This window comes from Medicago truncatula, chromosome 2 (genome assembly GCF_003473485.1).
Source record: "Medicago truncatula cultivar Jemalong A17 chromosome 2, MtrunA17r5.0-ANR, whole genome shotgun sequence".
NCBI lineage: Eukaryota > Viridiplantae > Streptophyta > Magnoliopsida > Fabales > Fabaceae > Medicago > Medicago truncatula.
The window spans coordinates 39,166,023-39,184,035 of record NC_053043.1 but is presented as its reverse complement, the minus strand read 5'-3'; the positions used below and the strand labels follow the sequence as shown (position 1 = coordinate 39,184,035).

The following is an 18,013-nucleotide window of genomic DNA, read 5'->3' as shown; positions in this document are numbered from 1 at the left end:
AAAAAAATGATAAAGATGTGGACCCTTCTTTGAAAGAAAAAGGTTTAAAATCACTTTTTACCCCCTAAGTTTGCAAAAGTTGCAATTTTGGCCCCCTATTAAAAAAAATGGCAAAAGCTACCCCCATGTTTTCCCCCTTTTGCAAAACGTCGATTTTGACCGAATCAACCATATGTGGCATGCCACTTGGGTATTTATTTTTTATTTTTTTTAATCCATAAATTCCACATGTATAATTAAAGAAATAAAAAAATTAAAAATTAAAAATAAGAAGAGAGGGCACGTGAGTGAATGAACATAACACCATTGTTGTTTCTTTTGTCCATAATGCTGGAAAGAATGCATTTTGCAAAAAAAAATTCTCCCAATTCTTTCTTCCTCTTCCTTCTTTGCTAACCAAGACTTGCAAATTATTAAAATTATCAACACTGAGAAGCAATCCATGGAAAAACGTAGCAGTTCATCATCGGCAACTGTCATAAGAAGTGTAACTTCTGAAAAACAAACTGAAAACAATAGATTTCAATTCCGGCGCGGTGGTGATGTTTACCGGTGCGGTGGTCGTCGGAGAAATGTCATCCAAACATGATTTTTTGTGGGTTTTGTAGGGAATACGAAGGAGAGTACTTTTATTGTGGCAATTTGTCGAAAAACGTTTTGTGGTGGTCTAGATCTAACAATGAAGGTGGTGGTTTGAAAACTCAAAATATCTCCAATCCAAAAATAAATTTATGATGAGATAGAGAAGGAAGGGTGAATAAATATTATGTATTTTGTTTGACAAAGGATGGTTGGAAGCACCACGTTGGGTGGCCGGAAAGAGTGGCCGGAAAAAGGGAAGAGGGAGGCGGCAATTAGGAAAGAAGGAAGAGGAAGAAAGAATTGGGAGGAAAAGAAAGAAGAGAGAGCATAGAGACTCTCTCACTCACGTGCCTCTCCATTTTTATTTTCTTTTTTGATTTTTTTTAATTCAAAAGATACACGCGTGGCAATTTTAATATTTTTTAATTAAAAATTTACACATGTGGCATGCCACATATGGTTGACTCGGTCAAAATCGACGTTTTGCAAAAGGGGGAAAACATGGGGGTAGCTTTTGCCATTTTTTTAATAGAGGGTCAAAATTACAACTTTTACAAACTTAGGAGGTAAAAAGTAAGTTTAAGCCAAAGAAAAAAAGAAAGAGACGTGAACCCTTAAGCAAATGGTTAGGACTTGAATCTATAACTTTGATGTATGGAAAATTTTCCATCAAAAGGAAAGGACCCACAACTTTTATAGTGCACAAAACTTGGTATTTATGAATTTTGAAGGGGTCTTGTTAACGAGTGTCTTTCAAGATTTTAAAGATTATAAATTTAGTAATTATTCATTTAAAAAGTCAATTGTTACAATTTTTATTTTTTTTTGAAAGGAATTGTTACAATTTCTAATACATTAAATACACAACTTTTAATAAAAACTTATAATTTAAAGTACTTAAAGAATGCCGAAAGCACTCGTTAACATTTTCCATGATGAATTGCTGCATGATATTGTTTTGCTGGATCACACTTTTGACAAGTGGAGGTGGTTACTCGATCCCATTAACGGGTACTCCGTTAAGGGTACTTTGTTGGAACAAAATGTGTTTAGCAATAACCCTTAAGAGTTTTGATAATAACAAAATATTAAAAATTGTCAATTGGATATGCTAATATTTGTTCAAGTGTACAGTACTATAGACAAAAATTTAACATCTTATAAAGGTCTTGGAAAACAAATAAAGAGCAAATACATCAACAAAAAGGGAAGCTTAAAACGTCTGAAGAAAATTGCTCCTGAAGATAAAGTGCTCCTGAAGACAAAGTGCTCCTGAAGTGATGACGTCATCAGAAGCAAGTTCATCAGAAGCAAGTTTATCAGAAGCTGAGAATCACTAGAAGTTGTAGTTCATCAGGAGATGCAACTTAAAACTTCAAAAGCTGTTTAAAGGATTCAAACTCGTCTAAAGATTGCAGAAGACTGGAAAAGTATAGCAACGACTATTTTGGACAGATTGGAAGGCATTAGATGCTTATTCTTCAAAAAACGTTGACATAATACGATTGTACGAAGTGTACAACCACTATCTCCACTACTCTGTTTTTGTCTCTGCTACAAGACAAGAAAAACAGCTCTGCCTGCAACAATGTTTCTTCTCAGTGGGAATACATTTGAAATTGATTCTTCTTAGGACAATAACCATATCAGGCAAAGAATCATTGGTGATTGATCAAAAGCTTCAAACGACTCTATTTTGAATGTGCTGGCAATTCAACGTCTCTTTCACACCTCTATATAAAGGAGTGAAGACTCAGAGTTTCATAAGAACAATACCAAGAATTAACTAAGCCAAAACTCTGCTGAAATTGTTCTGCACTCAAAGTTCACTTAGAATTTCTTATCAAAGCTCATATCTTAGGAATTTTAGAGTCTGTATCTGATTTATATTGTGAACACCATTGATTGTATATCAAGTGTTAAACCTCAAACATTTTTCTTGTAATTCTGTTTGAATTAAGAAGTCTCTTGCAGTTGTGCTTGAGCAATAGAAGTCTTTTGATTGTGTTCAGGAGCATAGGAAATCTCTTGCAGTTGTGCTTGAGCATTTAAAGTCTCTTACTAAGTTTAGTAGTGAGCAATTGTAATCAGATATTACATAGTGAACTCTAATTGGAAGTGCAAGGGGGACAAGACTGACTTATTTGTTATACTATATGATTTTCACTTATTTTGTTGCTCTGATTGGATTTTGGATCTGATAGTTCTTACTTTCTTATTCACTTCTATTTCTAAATTTTATTTATAGATTTAATTTTGAAGTTAAGATTTTTCTTCAAATCCTTTGGAAATTGTCTTATTCTTCTGTTCTGGAATTTCCTAGTTTTTATATTATTTGTTGTTTATGTCGATTGCTAATTTCGATTAAAAAGTGGAGAAACGGTGATTCCTATAATATTAAATCCACTCCTATGACTTGTTCTTATAATGCACTTAAGCGAGAATCAATGTTACATCATACTAACATTAACACGTCAACAACAATAATAATTTGGGAATAACATTGAATAATGAAGTGCTGAAAGGTTCAAAATATTCGAATGTAATTACATGTGTTGTTGTTGTGACTTGTGACATATATTTTGGAATTTTGTCAGTACAAGGTTTTTATTCTCTCATGCTGTTACAATGAGATTCTGGAATGATGGAGATTGAGAAGCAAAAGGGTGTTGTGTATCTTGGTGTTTGTCAAGACTTGGAGTCTATGATCCATGAGAATGCCCATTTTTTTGACAAATTGATCGAGCTTATTCCACCTAAGTTTATCTGTCAACGATGATAACGAGAAGCCATGGTTTCAGGGTCTAAGGTAAGGCAAAGAGAAAAACGATAGACAACATTATGAAGTTTCGGAGAGACCGTTTAGACCCCTAACAAACCAGCTGCTACAACACTTGACCTTCTCAAAGAATTTCAGGAGCTTATGAGACAGATGAAAGTAAGCCGACAACTGGTGACTTGACGGAGAAGGTGATAAAGGATGCCACAGAGGCTTCCAAGGAGCTTATGTTCGGCAATGTTAAACTTGAGGATGGTTACATGCAAGGGTAGAAGAGAAAAGTTTTGAAGCATAAGGAACTTGAAAGAGCTAAGATGTTAGAGGAAGTGAAGAAGAATGATTCTGAGAAGGGTGAAGCTATTGCTAAGAAGGAAGCATGGAAAGTAGTAACAAAGAGAGCTTCGGGAATTAAGGTTCATGAATCATGATGATCCTAAATTGATAAGGAAAAGTACAGAAAAGGAAGAAGAGGCAACATAAAAATGCAGAGAAATGGGAAGAGAGGGTTCAATCAAGGGATCAGTTGAAGGCAGAGAAACAACAAAAAAAGGTTTGCAAATATAGCTGAGAGGATTAATGATAAGAAACTGAGGAAGATTGCAAAGAGAGAGAAGAAGCTATTACGGCCTGGATTTGAAGGTCGTAAGGAAGGTTTTCGTAATGGTAAGGCAAGAAAATATCTATAAATTTCAATGTCTGGTTTGGTATACTTGCTTATATTTATCAATTTATGTTTCTTTTTTTCAATCCCATGATATATGTTAAGAATTATGCACCCCTTTTGAAATTCTTGAAATTCTAGCATTTTGTTACATCATGTATGTCGGTATGTCAATATTAATGTACACAACTCACCAACACCCCTTAGAAAACAGTGTTTCCATTTTCTCTAAATGAATAGGAACAAGAAACGTTTTTAGATAGGAAAATCATGTTAATTACAACATGTAACCATTTTTTAGCCTGTGTTAGCTTCCACATACAAAGAGTTTTCTCCACACGTTGAGTCTAAAGCTCCAAGTTATAGTTTCGCTCACGCCGTGCATCAAAGGAGCTGTCACTGTGGTTCCAAACACAAGCTTATTCAGTCCTAATTGGCATGCATTCAGTCGTCAAAACAACAACAGGTTGATCTTTATCTTTGTCTCCTGAGAGATTCAGTTTAGTCCATTTCGCATATCTTGTCAAAAGTAAGAGTGTCCCAGTTTGACATGCCAGCCCACAAATCAGACCAAGCCATAAACCCTATATCATAATTAAAAAGCACAATGATTAAAAAAAGAATACAAAATAAAGAGTATTAAGTTCCTACTGCTAATAAATTGACCATTAACATTTTATTTGTAAAATGACAACATATTTAAATTGTGATTTTGTGAAATAATTTTTTTACCTTATATTGCAAATTGGTCTTAAATCCAAGGATACATGAAATTGGTAAACCAATGAAATAAAAAGTTGCAAGGTTGACGTAAACAGCAACATGCTGCCAACCGCATGCTCTAACCACCCCTGCAGTATTTAAGACATTTACCCCCTAAGATTTTTTTTGTTAATGATCATGTTGGTGAGAAACCTTAAGTTAAATGAGATGATAAATTCAAACCTGATAAGACACCTTGGACAGAATCAAGTAGTATGGAAATAGCAAGGAAGGGTGCTATTGAAGCAAACTCATGTTTGATAGTAGGACTACTGCTAAACAGCCGAATCCATATACCATGACCAAATACAATCATCAACGCAAAACAGAATCCAAGGAGGATAGAGAGCTTTAGACTGACTCTCATTGCATGTTTGGCTCTTTCTGGTTGGCCTGCCCCAAGTTCATTGGAAACCCTTGTGCTATAAAAGTTCAAGTTTCAATAAAATGCCTATATGAAGGAAATTTGATTGCTTGCAGTCACACAATAACGTTGTCAGGGATCTCGATCGTTGGATGAGAAGTGGATGTCTCATATTTTAAAGTTGATTTGGTAAAGTTAATATATGAGTCATCGATCTTCATTTAACGATCAAGATCTCTTGACTATGTGCTTTCCTAGACTATAGGAAATTTAGGTCTAGAAGGGAATATACAAAAATGTCGGCAAAAGAGAGTATGTTAACGTAGACCAACTAACCTTGCGGCTGCACTAAGACCATAAATGATCAGGTAAGCGGTGAGTTCTGTGTTTGCACTGCACAATTTTTAGTTTTTGAAGAATTACAATAGTGAATCATATGAATATTTATTATCTACATTTCAGTGACAGAAATATAAAGATATAAGGATCATACCATATTGCAATCAATGAAGTTGTTATTTGTGAGTCTGGCATTAATCCAGCTAAGAAAACCAAAACTTCAAAGGCCAAAGACTCCAAACTTGCAAAATATAAAATAGTAAGATTCATAAATATAAGGATCTTATCTTAAATTAAACATATGTATGGTAGTTCTTTAAACTTGAGTTGAACTTAATTCAATTCTACGAATCTGACATGTAAGACGAGGATTGTCCAAACTTTATGCGCACTCCTTAACTCTTATCTCTACTAGACAATGTGGATCTAAATTCACCTCCTCACACCCAACATAATGAAGGTGCTGAAGGATGCAATGGAGACAACCCAAATGCCGCAATTAGACATCTATGGATTAACGTTAATTCAGGCGGAACTTCCAACACACCTCTCATGCTCAGACATGAAGCATGTACGATAGAAGAAGCCCAACAACAAATCTATGATAGATTCTGATACCATCTTAAAATTAGGATTAGACCTTAATCTTACAAAACTGACTTGTAAGATGAAAACTATCCAAACTTTATAAGCTCTACTTAGGCCATATCTCTAAGAAATGTGGAACTAAATCCACCCCTTTACATCCTAACAATGAACGCAATGGACGCTGCAATGAATGCAGTCCGGACGTCACAATTAGGCAGCTAGTGTGAAACACAATTAAGGCAGAAATATGCTTTAGGCAAAATATGCTTTCTAAGATCAACCATCAAAAGGGACAAAAAAAGTGAAAGGCTTTTAGAAACTCATACCATAGCATTGCTGCAGAGGGAAGAGCTAGTTTCAAGTTTGTAAACAAGTACTGAAATGATTGCATTGAAAATCCCCTCCATGTATTCTTAAACTTCTTTGCATACAAGATATAAAAACCTACTAATATCATAGATATCCATAGTGAAATAGAAGTTGCAACTGGTCCACCTTTGAAATTAAGACCTGACCAATGAACAAATCCATATGCAATACCAACATGAACAATTGCTGGGATAGCTGAAAAGACAACCAGTGGCATCACTACAGATTGTGTTAGTAGAAACCTCAACATGTTTCTCAAGATGCTATATGCAAATAATCCTGGTATAAGAAACTTCATATAGAGTGCAGCTGTTCTAGCAATGTCTTGTGATTGATGAAGTAACACTAGAATGGGTTCTGTATAGAACCAAATAATTGATATAATGATGGAAAAAATAAAAGATATAATGCAAGAGCTTTGTAGATAAATTCCTAACATGTGATATTCTTTTGCACCAAATGCTTGTCCGCAGAGTGTGTCCAGTGCACCACTTAAACCAACCTAGGCAAACAACATGACCTTAGTCTTATACATGTTTCAAAAGACAAATGAGCTAAACGGGTAAATACTAAACATTTAAAAAAAATGCTAGCGTCACATAATTTTCAACACACTCTTTTTGATTGGTTAAAAATCACTTGGGTCCCACTAAATTATGTGGGTCCCATATAAACTTGGTGGGTCTAATGTGAATTTTAACCGATCAAAGAAAGTGTGTTGAAAAGTGTGTGATAGAATGTGTGTTGCTAACATTTTTCAACGTTAAAATACCCTTACTAGCTTATGGATATTTAAATGCTAAACATGTGTTTGGAAAACACTAATATTATAGTGGACTAAAAGTTATATATTAAATATTCAAAAAATTACGATTGAAGAGATGGAATCAATCATCTACGTAGATCAAACAATGATATAATACAATATTAAGTTTTTATAGTGCAAATACTAAACAAACAAAATAAAGCATGTCAAATTTATATACAATTGTTCATTCGACCATCAATTCATTTTATTTTTTTAAAATTAAGAGCACAATGATATTAAAAAGAATAGAAGATGTCTCAACTAGACTCTAATTATTTGTGCTCGTATATATTATTAAAAAAAAATGCATAAAAAAATAGGAGGACATATACCTAACCCATAAATCTACATAAAAGCGAAGAACTTAAAACAACATAAGTATGTTTATCAATTCTTACATAAGCATTATTATGGTTTTAAATAGGATTTTGTTAACGAGTGTTAAATAGAATGCTAAATTAAGTAATTATTTTTTAAAAATGTGAAAGTTTTCAATTTCTAATGCACTGATTATACAAACTTTCATAAAAAGTTACTTTTTATGGTCCTTAACCAGCGCCCTGGGGCAATAGTTAATATTTCCCTTTTAAATATAAGCAAAAGTTTAATATCAAAAGAAAGTTGATGAAACCTAAGATACATGATAACTTTCTTTGAACAAATTGCTTATATCCGAGACCGGATGTTAAAAATAGTAAATTACCATAACCCCGACGGCAGTGACACCAAACCACGAGTTAGCAAGAGTAGCACCGGCTAACTGAAGCTCACCAAGATGACCAACAAGCATGACAGAAACCAAAGTAATTGAGTAATATAATATTGTTGTAAGAATTATTGGCAGTGCAAACATGAGTTGATGTTTGGCTTCCTTAATGTCCAAGATTTTGTTCCACCATTTCTTCTCCATTTCAGGTTCTGTGTTCTGTGTTGCTGTGCCATCTGAAATGCCACTTGCTGCCATGTGAACTATCTTACTCTGAGCTTCTCTACAGATAATTAAATGATTAAGTTAGTATCCAAATAACAACGTATTGATCACGTAAAAAAATGATAAGATATGTGGACCCTTCTTTGAAAAAAAGAAAAAATGTGAACCCTTAAGCAAATGGTTAGGATTTGAATCTATATATGGAAAAATTTCGATCCAAAGGAAAGGACCCACAACTTTTATGTTTAACACGTTTAGGTTTTTCTATGGAGATCAGATCAGTACACAAAAACTTGGTATTTATGAAATAATGAAAAGGGGTGCTTTTAAAGACTTTTATGGATTTTAAATTCAGTAATTATTCATTTAAAAAGTCAATTGTTACAATTTATAATGTATTAAATACACAATTTTTAATAAGAAACTTATCATTTAAAGTGTTTAAAGAATGCCGAGAGCACTAACCAACAAAAATATATACTATCATGTCAAATAGGTTAGTGACTAAATTCACACACATAATCTGTGGAGAATCCGGGTTCGAATCCCAAGCCCTGCATAAATTATTTTTGGTAGCCACCAACTCATCTACGAGATTTTGTTATTATCTGGTTATCGTGTCTTGTATTTATGGATTTAATGTTGGGCGGTGGTTTCGGTTACCACACGTTTCATAGATATTTCATTTGGCTTATTGCAATGATTGTTTTTTAGTTCTTTTTTTTTTTTGGTACCATGTTTTTTAGTTCTATAAAACATGTTTTCTTTTTTTAACGGCTTTAGAAAATATGCTGACTTCGGGTACAGGCTGGATACAAAATCTAATTTATTTTTTCAATAATACAAAAGTCTTATTTTTGAAAATGAGATGCTTCATAATTTTAGAGTTTAATGATGGTGATTTGATGCAACTTTGCACATTGTATGTAAAATTGTTTTAGACCGTCAATCCACCATCATTAAACTCATAATTTTATCACGAGTTTAGCAATTATATTTTTTTTTTTGTGGTGGCCGGAATTCGATTCTCGAACCTTACATATTTTATACATTATCCATACCAATTAAGTTAAACTCACCATGACAGTTTAATTTATATATATATATATATATATATATATATATATATATATATATATATATATATATATATATATATATATATATATATATATATATATATATATATCAGTAATGTAAATTTTTTTGCCACATACGATGTTTGATCACCTCAATTAATAAATATAACAACTCACGTGTTTTTATATTCTTTAATTAATAACACAACAAATCATTGATTTATGTGTAAACAAAATGCGTAAATGATGCAGAGGACTCCCACTAACTATTGTAAAATACTCCCACTAATGCATAACTTTCACACACACATAATTTAGTTTTTTTTTTCTTTATTTAATTAACAATTAATTAAATAATTAAATATGGGAAATCTACCACACTCCCTTGATTTTTTTTCCTTCTTCCTTTCAACTACATAACTCTCACGTTTTTTTTTACAAAATTTTAGGATGAGGGGATGGTGCCCCAGTCCAAGGTAGAGAAGACCTTCAGGCTCAAAGAGCACTTACAAAGATATTTACATTTACCTCTCTCCAAAGACACTAGTGAAGCTCGAACCCGGATTCTCTCAAATTCAAGATATTTACATTAAAGAAGTTATTATCACATAATAACTTTCCATTAAACCCCAGTTACCCCACCCACTTTTCCTCTTACTATCTCTATTTATATTCTATGCTTTACCTTTAGCTTCAATTATTTCTATATATTAGTAGCTCTATTAGAGTCTCTTATATATTCTATGCTTTACCTTTAGCTTCAATTATTTCAATATATTAGTAGCTCCATTAGAATTAGAATCTCTTTAAAACAATGTATTTAAAATTTTAAAATCATAACTTGGCATTTGCTCTCGTCCTATCTCTCTCTTTGATTATATTGTTTTTCTTTTATTTCTTTCTTTCTCTCATCTTATACCCTCCCCCACTTCTATAAATACGATGCAAAACAAAGTGAACTTAAAATGATTGCCAACATTAAAATATTTAAAGAAACATTGGAATAAAAAAATAGTGCCATGTTCTTTATTATGGTATCTTGCCTATACTTTTCGGTTTTTATTTTATTCTATTTATAATTTGATTATTTTTTGCTAATTCTTGGCTATATTCTTTTTTGTAGGTACATAATTTTTGAAGCATCACAAAATGCATTCTTTGGTAAAGATATTGTTGAAGAAGTTTAAGCTTTTGGGGAGGGAAGGTTAGGAAATGAAATCAAGATTAATATGTATAATGTATCACCCGATCATCTTCCTATTTTCCCTTTGGATAAATTTTTTTGCTCTCGCTCAACGTATTTGTTGGTTACATATAAGAATTTATATTCTTTGTTGCTTTCATAATTCATACTTTCTTCTAATTTGAATTGCTTTCGGTGAATTTTAATTATTTTATTTGGTATAGAAACACAATTTTTTCATATTTTCTGTTTTAGGATTTAATCTAAGAAGAGTTGAAGTTTAATGTAATATGTTGTAAACATATTTTCATAAAGTAGGGTACATAGTACATTTTTATCATCCATTGGTATGTCATTTTAGTTTAAGTTTCAAGAATATATATTACACAATTATTTTTACAAAGAGAGTGATATTGTTCCAATGACGGTCTTAGTTTGTCCTTGAGAGGTGAAACTCTAATTTTGGCGAAGAAACTTAATTCTCACGTGATGCTAGATATAATAAATGCTCCTTACCAAAAAAAGATATAATATGCTAATGAATGCTTTTATATATTCTTTAACTATTTAAACAGTAATTTTTTATTTTTTTTATATAAAATTTGATATATTCAATACTTTCGAGAATGAGCTTAGCTCATTTGGCAAGGGATAATGCACAATGTGTGTAGGGGTCGGGGTTCGAACTCCGAACACCCTACTTATTCATCTTTAAGGTGAATTTCTCTAGCCACTAGGCTACTTGACCAAAAAAAAAAAGTATTTAACTTTTTAAATAAACAATGTCTTATTTTGAATTCTTGAAAGTGTGTTAACAAGATCCTTAAAATTATATATGACGGGCTTGACAAGCTCATCATGGACAACTATATTAACTTCCCATTAAAAAACTTGATATGAGAGTTTAGATAAATGAAAATTCATAGCCTTTTTACAAACTTGAATAAAATCAACAAACCAAACTTAAAAAATGAATCATAAATGGAAGTCATAAATGATAAATGATAAATTAGTATGACAGGGGAGAATCCTTAAAGAGTATGCTTGCTACAATAAGAACTTCTGTCAAACTCCAGAATAGAAATCATCTTGTAGAAAACTTTGTTACATAATGAATATTTATGTATGCAACTCACCAAGACGTCTTAAAAAAATTAGTGTTTTCATTTTCATTAAATGTAAAAGAGCAAGAAACATTTTTAGATAGAAACTCCACATTCGAAGAGTCTTTGCCACTCGCTGAGCCTGAAACTCCAAGTTATATTGTTTCGCTCACACCGTGCATCTAAATGAGCTGCCACGGTGGTTCCAAACACAAACTTATATAGTCCTAATTGGCAGGCATTAAGTTGTTAAACAACAATTGGTTGGCCTTTATCTTTGTCGCCCGAGAGATTCAGTTTAGTCCATTTGACATGCCTTGTCAAAAGCAAGAGTGCCCCAGTTTGACATACCAATCCACATATCAGACCAATCCATAAACCCTATATCATAAAACATTCAAAAGAAAAACAATGGTGAAACAAATGGATGAAAAACCAAGACGATTCTTCTTGATATCAACACAAACATAATTACACTGATTCTGTGAAATAATAACTACATTACTCCCTCTTACATTATATCTGTTATTTAAGTTTATGCACACTGCTTAAGAAAACCATTAACTATGATAATTTCTATGATAAATTAAGATTTATTTACTAAAGTAACCTTATTAATATAGTAAAGTGCAATGCTATAAATCTAGAAGAAATTTATTATGATACAGTTGCAAAAAACAGGTTGGCGGCCAATTAAATTTTTGTCTGACCGGAAATCATGGGGTGCTGTACTTATATTCTTTTTTGATGAAGCCTGTCACATATTCGTGAACCCTATCATGATTACGCATTCGCTTAATCTAGCGTTTCCGTTTTTTGGTGGTGGCCGGAGTTCGAACTCCGGACCTTGCATATATTATGCATTGTCCATATCAACTGAGCTAAGCTCACGAGGACATCTAGGGTTTCGGTTTAATAAGTAGGGGTATACTAATGGAAAAAAAAAAATACTTTAATGATTTTCTAAAATGATAAATAATGAGACAAACAAATATTACAAATGTGACACTTAATATGAAACGAGACAGAATTTTACCTTATACTGCAAATTGGTCTTAAATCCAAGGAGACATGAAATTGGTAAACCAATGAGATAAAAAGTTGCAAGGTTGACATAAACAGCTAAGTGCTGCCAACCACATCCTCTAGCCACCCCTGCATTATTTAACACATTGTTACCCCTAAGTTGTTTTTGTTAATGATAATCATCTTGTAGAGAAAGCTTAACCTAAAAGAGATGAGGAATTTAAACCTGATAAGACACCTTGGACAGAATCAAGTAGTATGGAAATAGCAAGCAAGGGTGTCACTGAAGCAAACTCCTTTTTGATAATGGGACTATCACTAAAAAGCTGAATCCATATATCATGACCAAATACAAGCATCAAAACAAAACATAAACCAAGGAGGAGAGAGAGCTTTAAAGTGACTCCCATTGCATGTTTTGCTCTTTCTTGTTGGCCTGCTCCCAATTCATTGGAAACTCTTGTGCTATAAAAGTTCAAGTTTCAATCTTTCAATACATGTACAAGTATGTAGATTAAAAAAGCGCTTATGTCAGAAGACAAGTCAAATAAAATTGCCCCTATGAAGGAAATTGGACTGTCTGTACATACAATCACTTTGTCATGGATCTCGACAGTTGGATAAAAATTTAATGTCTCATATGAGTCATCGATCTTTATCTAACGATTGAGATATCTTGACAGCGCGATTTCTTAGACTATAGGAAATCCAGGTCGAAAAGGATTTATGCAACAATGCCGCGAAAGAGTGTGTTAAAGTAGACCGACTAACCTTGCAGCTGCACTAAGACCATAAGTGATCATGTAAGCAATGAATTCTGTGTTCGCACTGCATGGTTGTTTTGAAGAATATCATTAGGGAATATTTCTTCTATTCATTTTAGTAACAGAAATATAAAGCTATGAGAACCATACCATATTGCAATCAATGAAGTTGTTATTTGTGAGTCAGGCATTAATCCAGCTAAGAAAACTAAAACTTCAAAAGCCCAATACTCCAAACTTGCATAACATAAAACAATATAGTAAGATTCATAATATATTAAGGATCTTACATTAAACAGCAACAAAAGTCTGATAGTGTTCAAACTAGAAGCTAATATGTTTTTGGTCTACGCAAATATATCGATTTTTGATTTTGGTCCTTGTTGTTTTGTTTTAGTCCCTAAAATATTTGTTCACGTTGAAACTGATCCTTGTAATATCCAGTGGTTTTGATTTTAGTCACTCCAATATGGTCTACATGAGGACCAAAATGAATACTATACACATATTACATGGACAACAAACATAAACAAATTTTACACAGATTAAAATAAAACAAACAAAAATCTTAAAGGCTATAAAAGAAAAAAATGATGTACTTGTAGAGGACAAAAACATATTCAAACCTATTTTAGAAAAGGCTTATTGATGTGTTTAGCCCTTGCAATTAGGCGGCATTTAAAAATTCGTCCCTGTAATTGCTAATCCTGGCATTTTAACCCTGCAATTGTTAATCATTTATAATTTCGTCCCTCTCCCCACTTAATCACTGCCACGCCACATGAAATTCCAAATTTACCCCTGGGTTTCCAATTCTTTCTTCAATATTTTGTCCTCTTCTTAAGGGCAAAATTGGAATTTCATGTGTGACAGTGATTGCCACGTCATCAAATTAGTGACGTGGCAGTGATTAATTTGGTCCAAGGACCAAATTTTAAACGATTAACAATTGCAGGGTTAAAATGCCAGGATTAGCAATTACAGGGACGAATTTTTAAATGCCGCCTAATTGCAAGGGCTAAACACATCAATAAGCCTTTAGAAAACTAGGTTTTGTAAGATCAATCACCAAAAGGTTAAATAAAGTGAGAGGCGTATAGAAGCTCATACCATACCATTGCAGCAGAAGGCAAAGCTAGTTTCATGTTTGCAAACAGGTAATCAAATGATTGCATGGAGAATCCTCTCCATGTATTCTTAAACTTCTTTGCATACATTACATAAAATCCTAACATTATCATCGATATCCAGAGTGAAATAGAAGTGGCAACCGGTCCACCTATGAAATTCAGACCTGTCCATTGAACAAATCCATATGCAATTCCAACATGAATCAGTGTTGGGATAGCTGAAAGGATAACCAGTGGCATTACTACAGATTGTGTTTGTAGAAACCTCAACAAGTTTTGCAAGATGCTATATGCAAATAATCCTGGTATAAGAAACTTCATATAGAGTGCAGCTGTTCTAGCAATGTCTTGAGATTGATGAAGTAACACTAGAATGTGTTCTGTATAGAACCAAATAATGGATATAAATATTGAAAAAATGAAAGATATAATGCAAGAGCCTTGTAGATAAATTCCCAACATGTGATATTCTTTTGCGCCAAATCCTTGTCCGCAGAGTGTTTCTAATGCACCACTTAAACCAACCTAAGACAGAAGAACAAAGCAAAGAGCATAGAGTTTAATCTTGTGACAACATTTAGGTGTGTTTGGATAAACAAGCGTTTATAGCATAACATTTATCATCACTATTTCTATAACAAAAGATAAAGCAAAGTTAAACTGTGTTCATAAGCTATCTTGAAGAGCTTATATTAATAATAAGTTGAAAACAATATATGAACATTTGATAAGCTTTCCATAAACTCTCTCAAACAGTCAGACATGTGCTTATGTTAGTGGATATACTGTAGTAAGGCAATTCAATCAGGTTGTATTCAGTTGAACAAGCTTTGAGACCGTGATTATGATGTTAAACATGCACTCACATTGATCTAAGCACATGGTAAATGAAGCCAAAATCCAGTTCTGAATATAGAATTTAGAAACGATGGTTGACATTTTAGCATTATGTTCAGAGTATATTGTTCCGAGTAGGGAGCTAGGTTGATGAGCTAAGGGACGTTGAAGGAGGAGGTCCCGGGTCCTATGCCTAGAAACTAACATTTGTCAATAAAAAAATTGTTAAGAATAGAGATAGAACCCTCCATCACCTTATCCCTTGCCAACCTTATACCCCTTTTTAATATTTCTTTTCCTTCATCTAATTTATAAAACTATGAACAAAAAAGTACTTTTTAAAATTTTATCTAAATTGGTGCGTTTCCAAATTTACTTTAATTGATTTATTCTGTCACAGTTGGTGCTTTCAGAGGAGAAGTTGTTGCAAGCAATCAAAAGTAATAAAGTCAAACCTCGTATACTAATATTCTAGCATCAATCAGATTTCTAAACAAACCATTGACTTGAATACATATAAATAAAAAAAAGAAATTTCTGATTTTCTGTCATATATACAAACATACATATAAATTTACATTTGACTAGTTATTCATACATAAGAATGTATATTCATTGGATATAAATTAATCAATAAGGGTTCAAGAATTTTTATTTTGATCAAGAGTTCTACATTTTTTAAAATAATAAAGAAAGAGACATAACTTTCACAAGAAGTTATAATTAAATAACATTGTACCTCATGTTTTTGATTGACCGTGTCTAATCAATGAACACACACAAGAAGAATTTTTCATATGAACATCTATGGAAATGAACAAAATATAATAATGAAAAATAGTAAATTAATTACCATAACTGCTACGCCAGTGACACTAAACCAAGAATTAGCAAGAGTAGCACCAGCTAACTGAAGCTCACCAAGATGACCAACAAGCATGACAGAAACCAAAGTGATCAAGTAATAAAATAAGTTTGTAAAAATCATTGGTAATGAAAACATGAGTTGAATTTTGGCTTCCTCTATGTCCAAGATTTTGTTCCACCATTTCTCTATTTGTGCATGATCATCTGCTAATAAAGGTGCTTCTGTGCCATCTGAAATGATACTTGCCGCCATGTGAACTTTCTTACTCTTCGGATTTTTTATTTGTTGACAAAATCTTACTCTTAGCTTCTCTTCCTCTTCATTTGTGTGTGTGTATATAGGCACGCACACACGTCACTGTGTGATTCAACATGTTTGGTGGCGGTTACACATCACGAGTTTTGTAATGATTCTTTTTTCTTTTATTTTTGGTAAAAAGTAATGATTCTTTATTATTCATTATTATTTATAGTATATTGAGTTGTACAAATTGGAGACAATATCTTATTTTTTAAAAGAGCGTTCATAGATAGATCATCTTAGATGCATACACACCTTGACATGTACATACAATTGTGACGTGTGACAAAAATAGTGAAACTCATCCAAAAAATAGTGATGGTGTAAAATGAAATGACTAAAATATCTTTGCCATACAGAAGTGTATATGAGTGGTACATAAAACAGGGTGTCAACCTATCATTTTTTTTTTCTCAGAAAAATACAAGTTTTGCTATAGCTTACGACAAAAATCAAGGAATGTTTTTTTTAATAAAAACAAAATTTTTAGTCATGACAAAAATAAATTGGACCGAATGATTGTCATGACAAAAAATAGAAGGAAAAAGAATGGGTGAAAAAGGATTTGTTAAATGACCTCCAATCTCACTCCAACTTAAAGAATGGAAGAGTACAGCCACGTATATACACATCAACCAAACATCTTGATAATGAAAGATTTGAATACAATTTCAATACGAAATATGAGGTAATGAAAGTGTCCAACTTGGAGGCATTTGAGGCAATTTGCAATCTCAAATACTTTACAAGTTTTTTAATGGAAGAAAAATGGGGCAAATGGTTGAAGAAGAAATGCGTTAAAGATGTAAACGAGCTCTAGGGATAAATTATCCCTAAAACTCATTACAATAACATATGTTTAATAGAATTTAAATTGATAGTGTAAAATGTTTCTACACATGCATCTCACTAAATCACACTAAATGAAAATATGTCTAAACATTTCGGAAACTAACTTATAAAAATGCATAACGAAGTAATTTGATTGAATGTATATGTAAAAAAATTAAGGAAATGCTAACAAATGCCCGTTTAGAAGCTAAAAGAATTTTATTTTTTTTGAGAGTTGTATATTCAATGTATTCATATTTTAAAAAGAAACTTTTATTACATAAGATTTATAAATCATTTCCTTTTTTGAATCCTTAACAAGTGTCCTAGGACACTTGTTACCCTAACCCAAAAAATTATATCATATGTACATAAAGATTAAGGGTGCATTTGTTTCAGCTTTAAAAAAAATAGATTTTGAGTTAAAAGAATATAAAGATTTTTTTAGAGATTTAAAAAAAAAAATTATCCTTCAAAAAAAAAATCTAAAGCTATTTTTGTTTGTTTACTAATATAATTTGAAAAAGCTATTAATTATAATAGTTTTTCATTTTGAGGCTAATTCACGTTGCGTGACTTAAATCACGTTGAAGGCCAGTGTAAATTAGAGTTAACTCACGTTGGTTTTCTTTGTCACTTTTCACATGAAAATCTTGCTCCTCTGATGTTTATAATGGTTTAAATGAGTGTATGGGACCATTGTATCTCT

At 32.4% G+C, this 18,013-nt stretch overlaps 2 protein-coding genes and 1 pseudogene across 2 annotated transcripts; 1 reads left to right on the top strand and 2 right to left on the bottom strand.

Moving 5' to 3' along the window:
• Positions 1–1,486: 1,486 nt before the first annotated feature.
• On the top strand, positions 1,487–4,114 carry LOC112419212 (surfeit locus protein 6 homolog; annotated as a pseudogene).
• Positions 4,115–4,118: 4 nt separating this feature from the next.
• Positions 4,119–8,377, bottom strand: LOC25487323 (protein DETOXIFICATION 18). The gene is made up of 7 exons (XM_013609222.3): positions 7,956–8,377; positions 6,402–6,946; positions 5,642–5,728; positions 5,485–5,541; positions 4,968–5,206; positions 4,755–4,873; positions 4,119–4,606 (listed from the first exon to the last, which is right to left on the bottom strand). Exons 1-7 carry the CDS (start codon positions 8,214–8,216, stop codon positions 4,442–4,444), a joined length of 1,473 nt encoding a protein of 490 aa, XP_013464676.2. The 5' UTR covers positions 8,217–8,377; the 3' UTR covers positions 4,119–4,441.
• Positions 8,378–11,454: 3,077 nt separating this feature from the next.
• Positions 11,455–16,599, bottom strand: LOC25487322 (protein DETOXIFICATION 18). The gene is made up of 7 exons (XM_013609221.3): positions 16,159–16,599; positions 14,449–14,993; positions 13,489–13,575; positions 13,346–13,402; positions 12,801–13,039; positions 12,585–12,703; positions 11,455–11,929 (listed from the first exon to the last, which is right to left on the bottom strand). The coding sequence occupies exons 1-7, from the start codon at positions 16,423–16,425 to the stop codon at positions 11,798–11,800; spliced, it is 1,446 nt and encodes a 481-aa protein (XP_013464675.1). The 5' UTR covers positions 16,426–16,599; the 3' UTR covers positions 11,455–11,797.
• Positions 16,600–18,013: the final 1,414 nt, after the last annotated feature.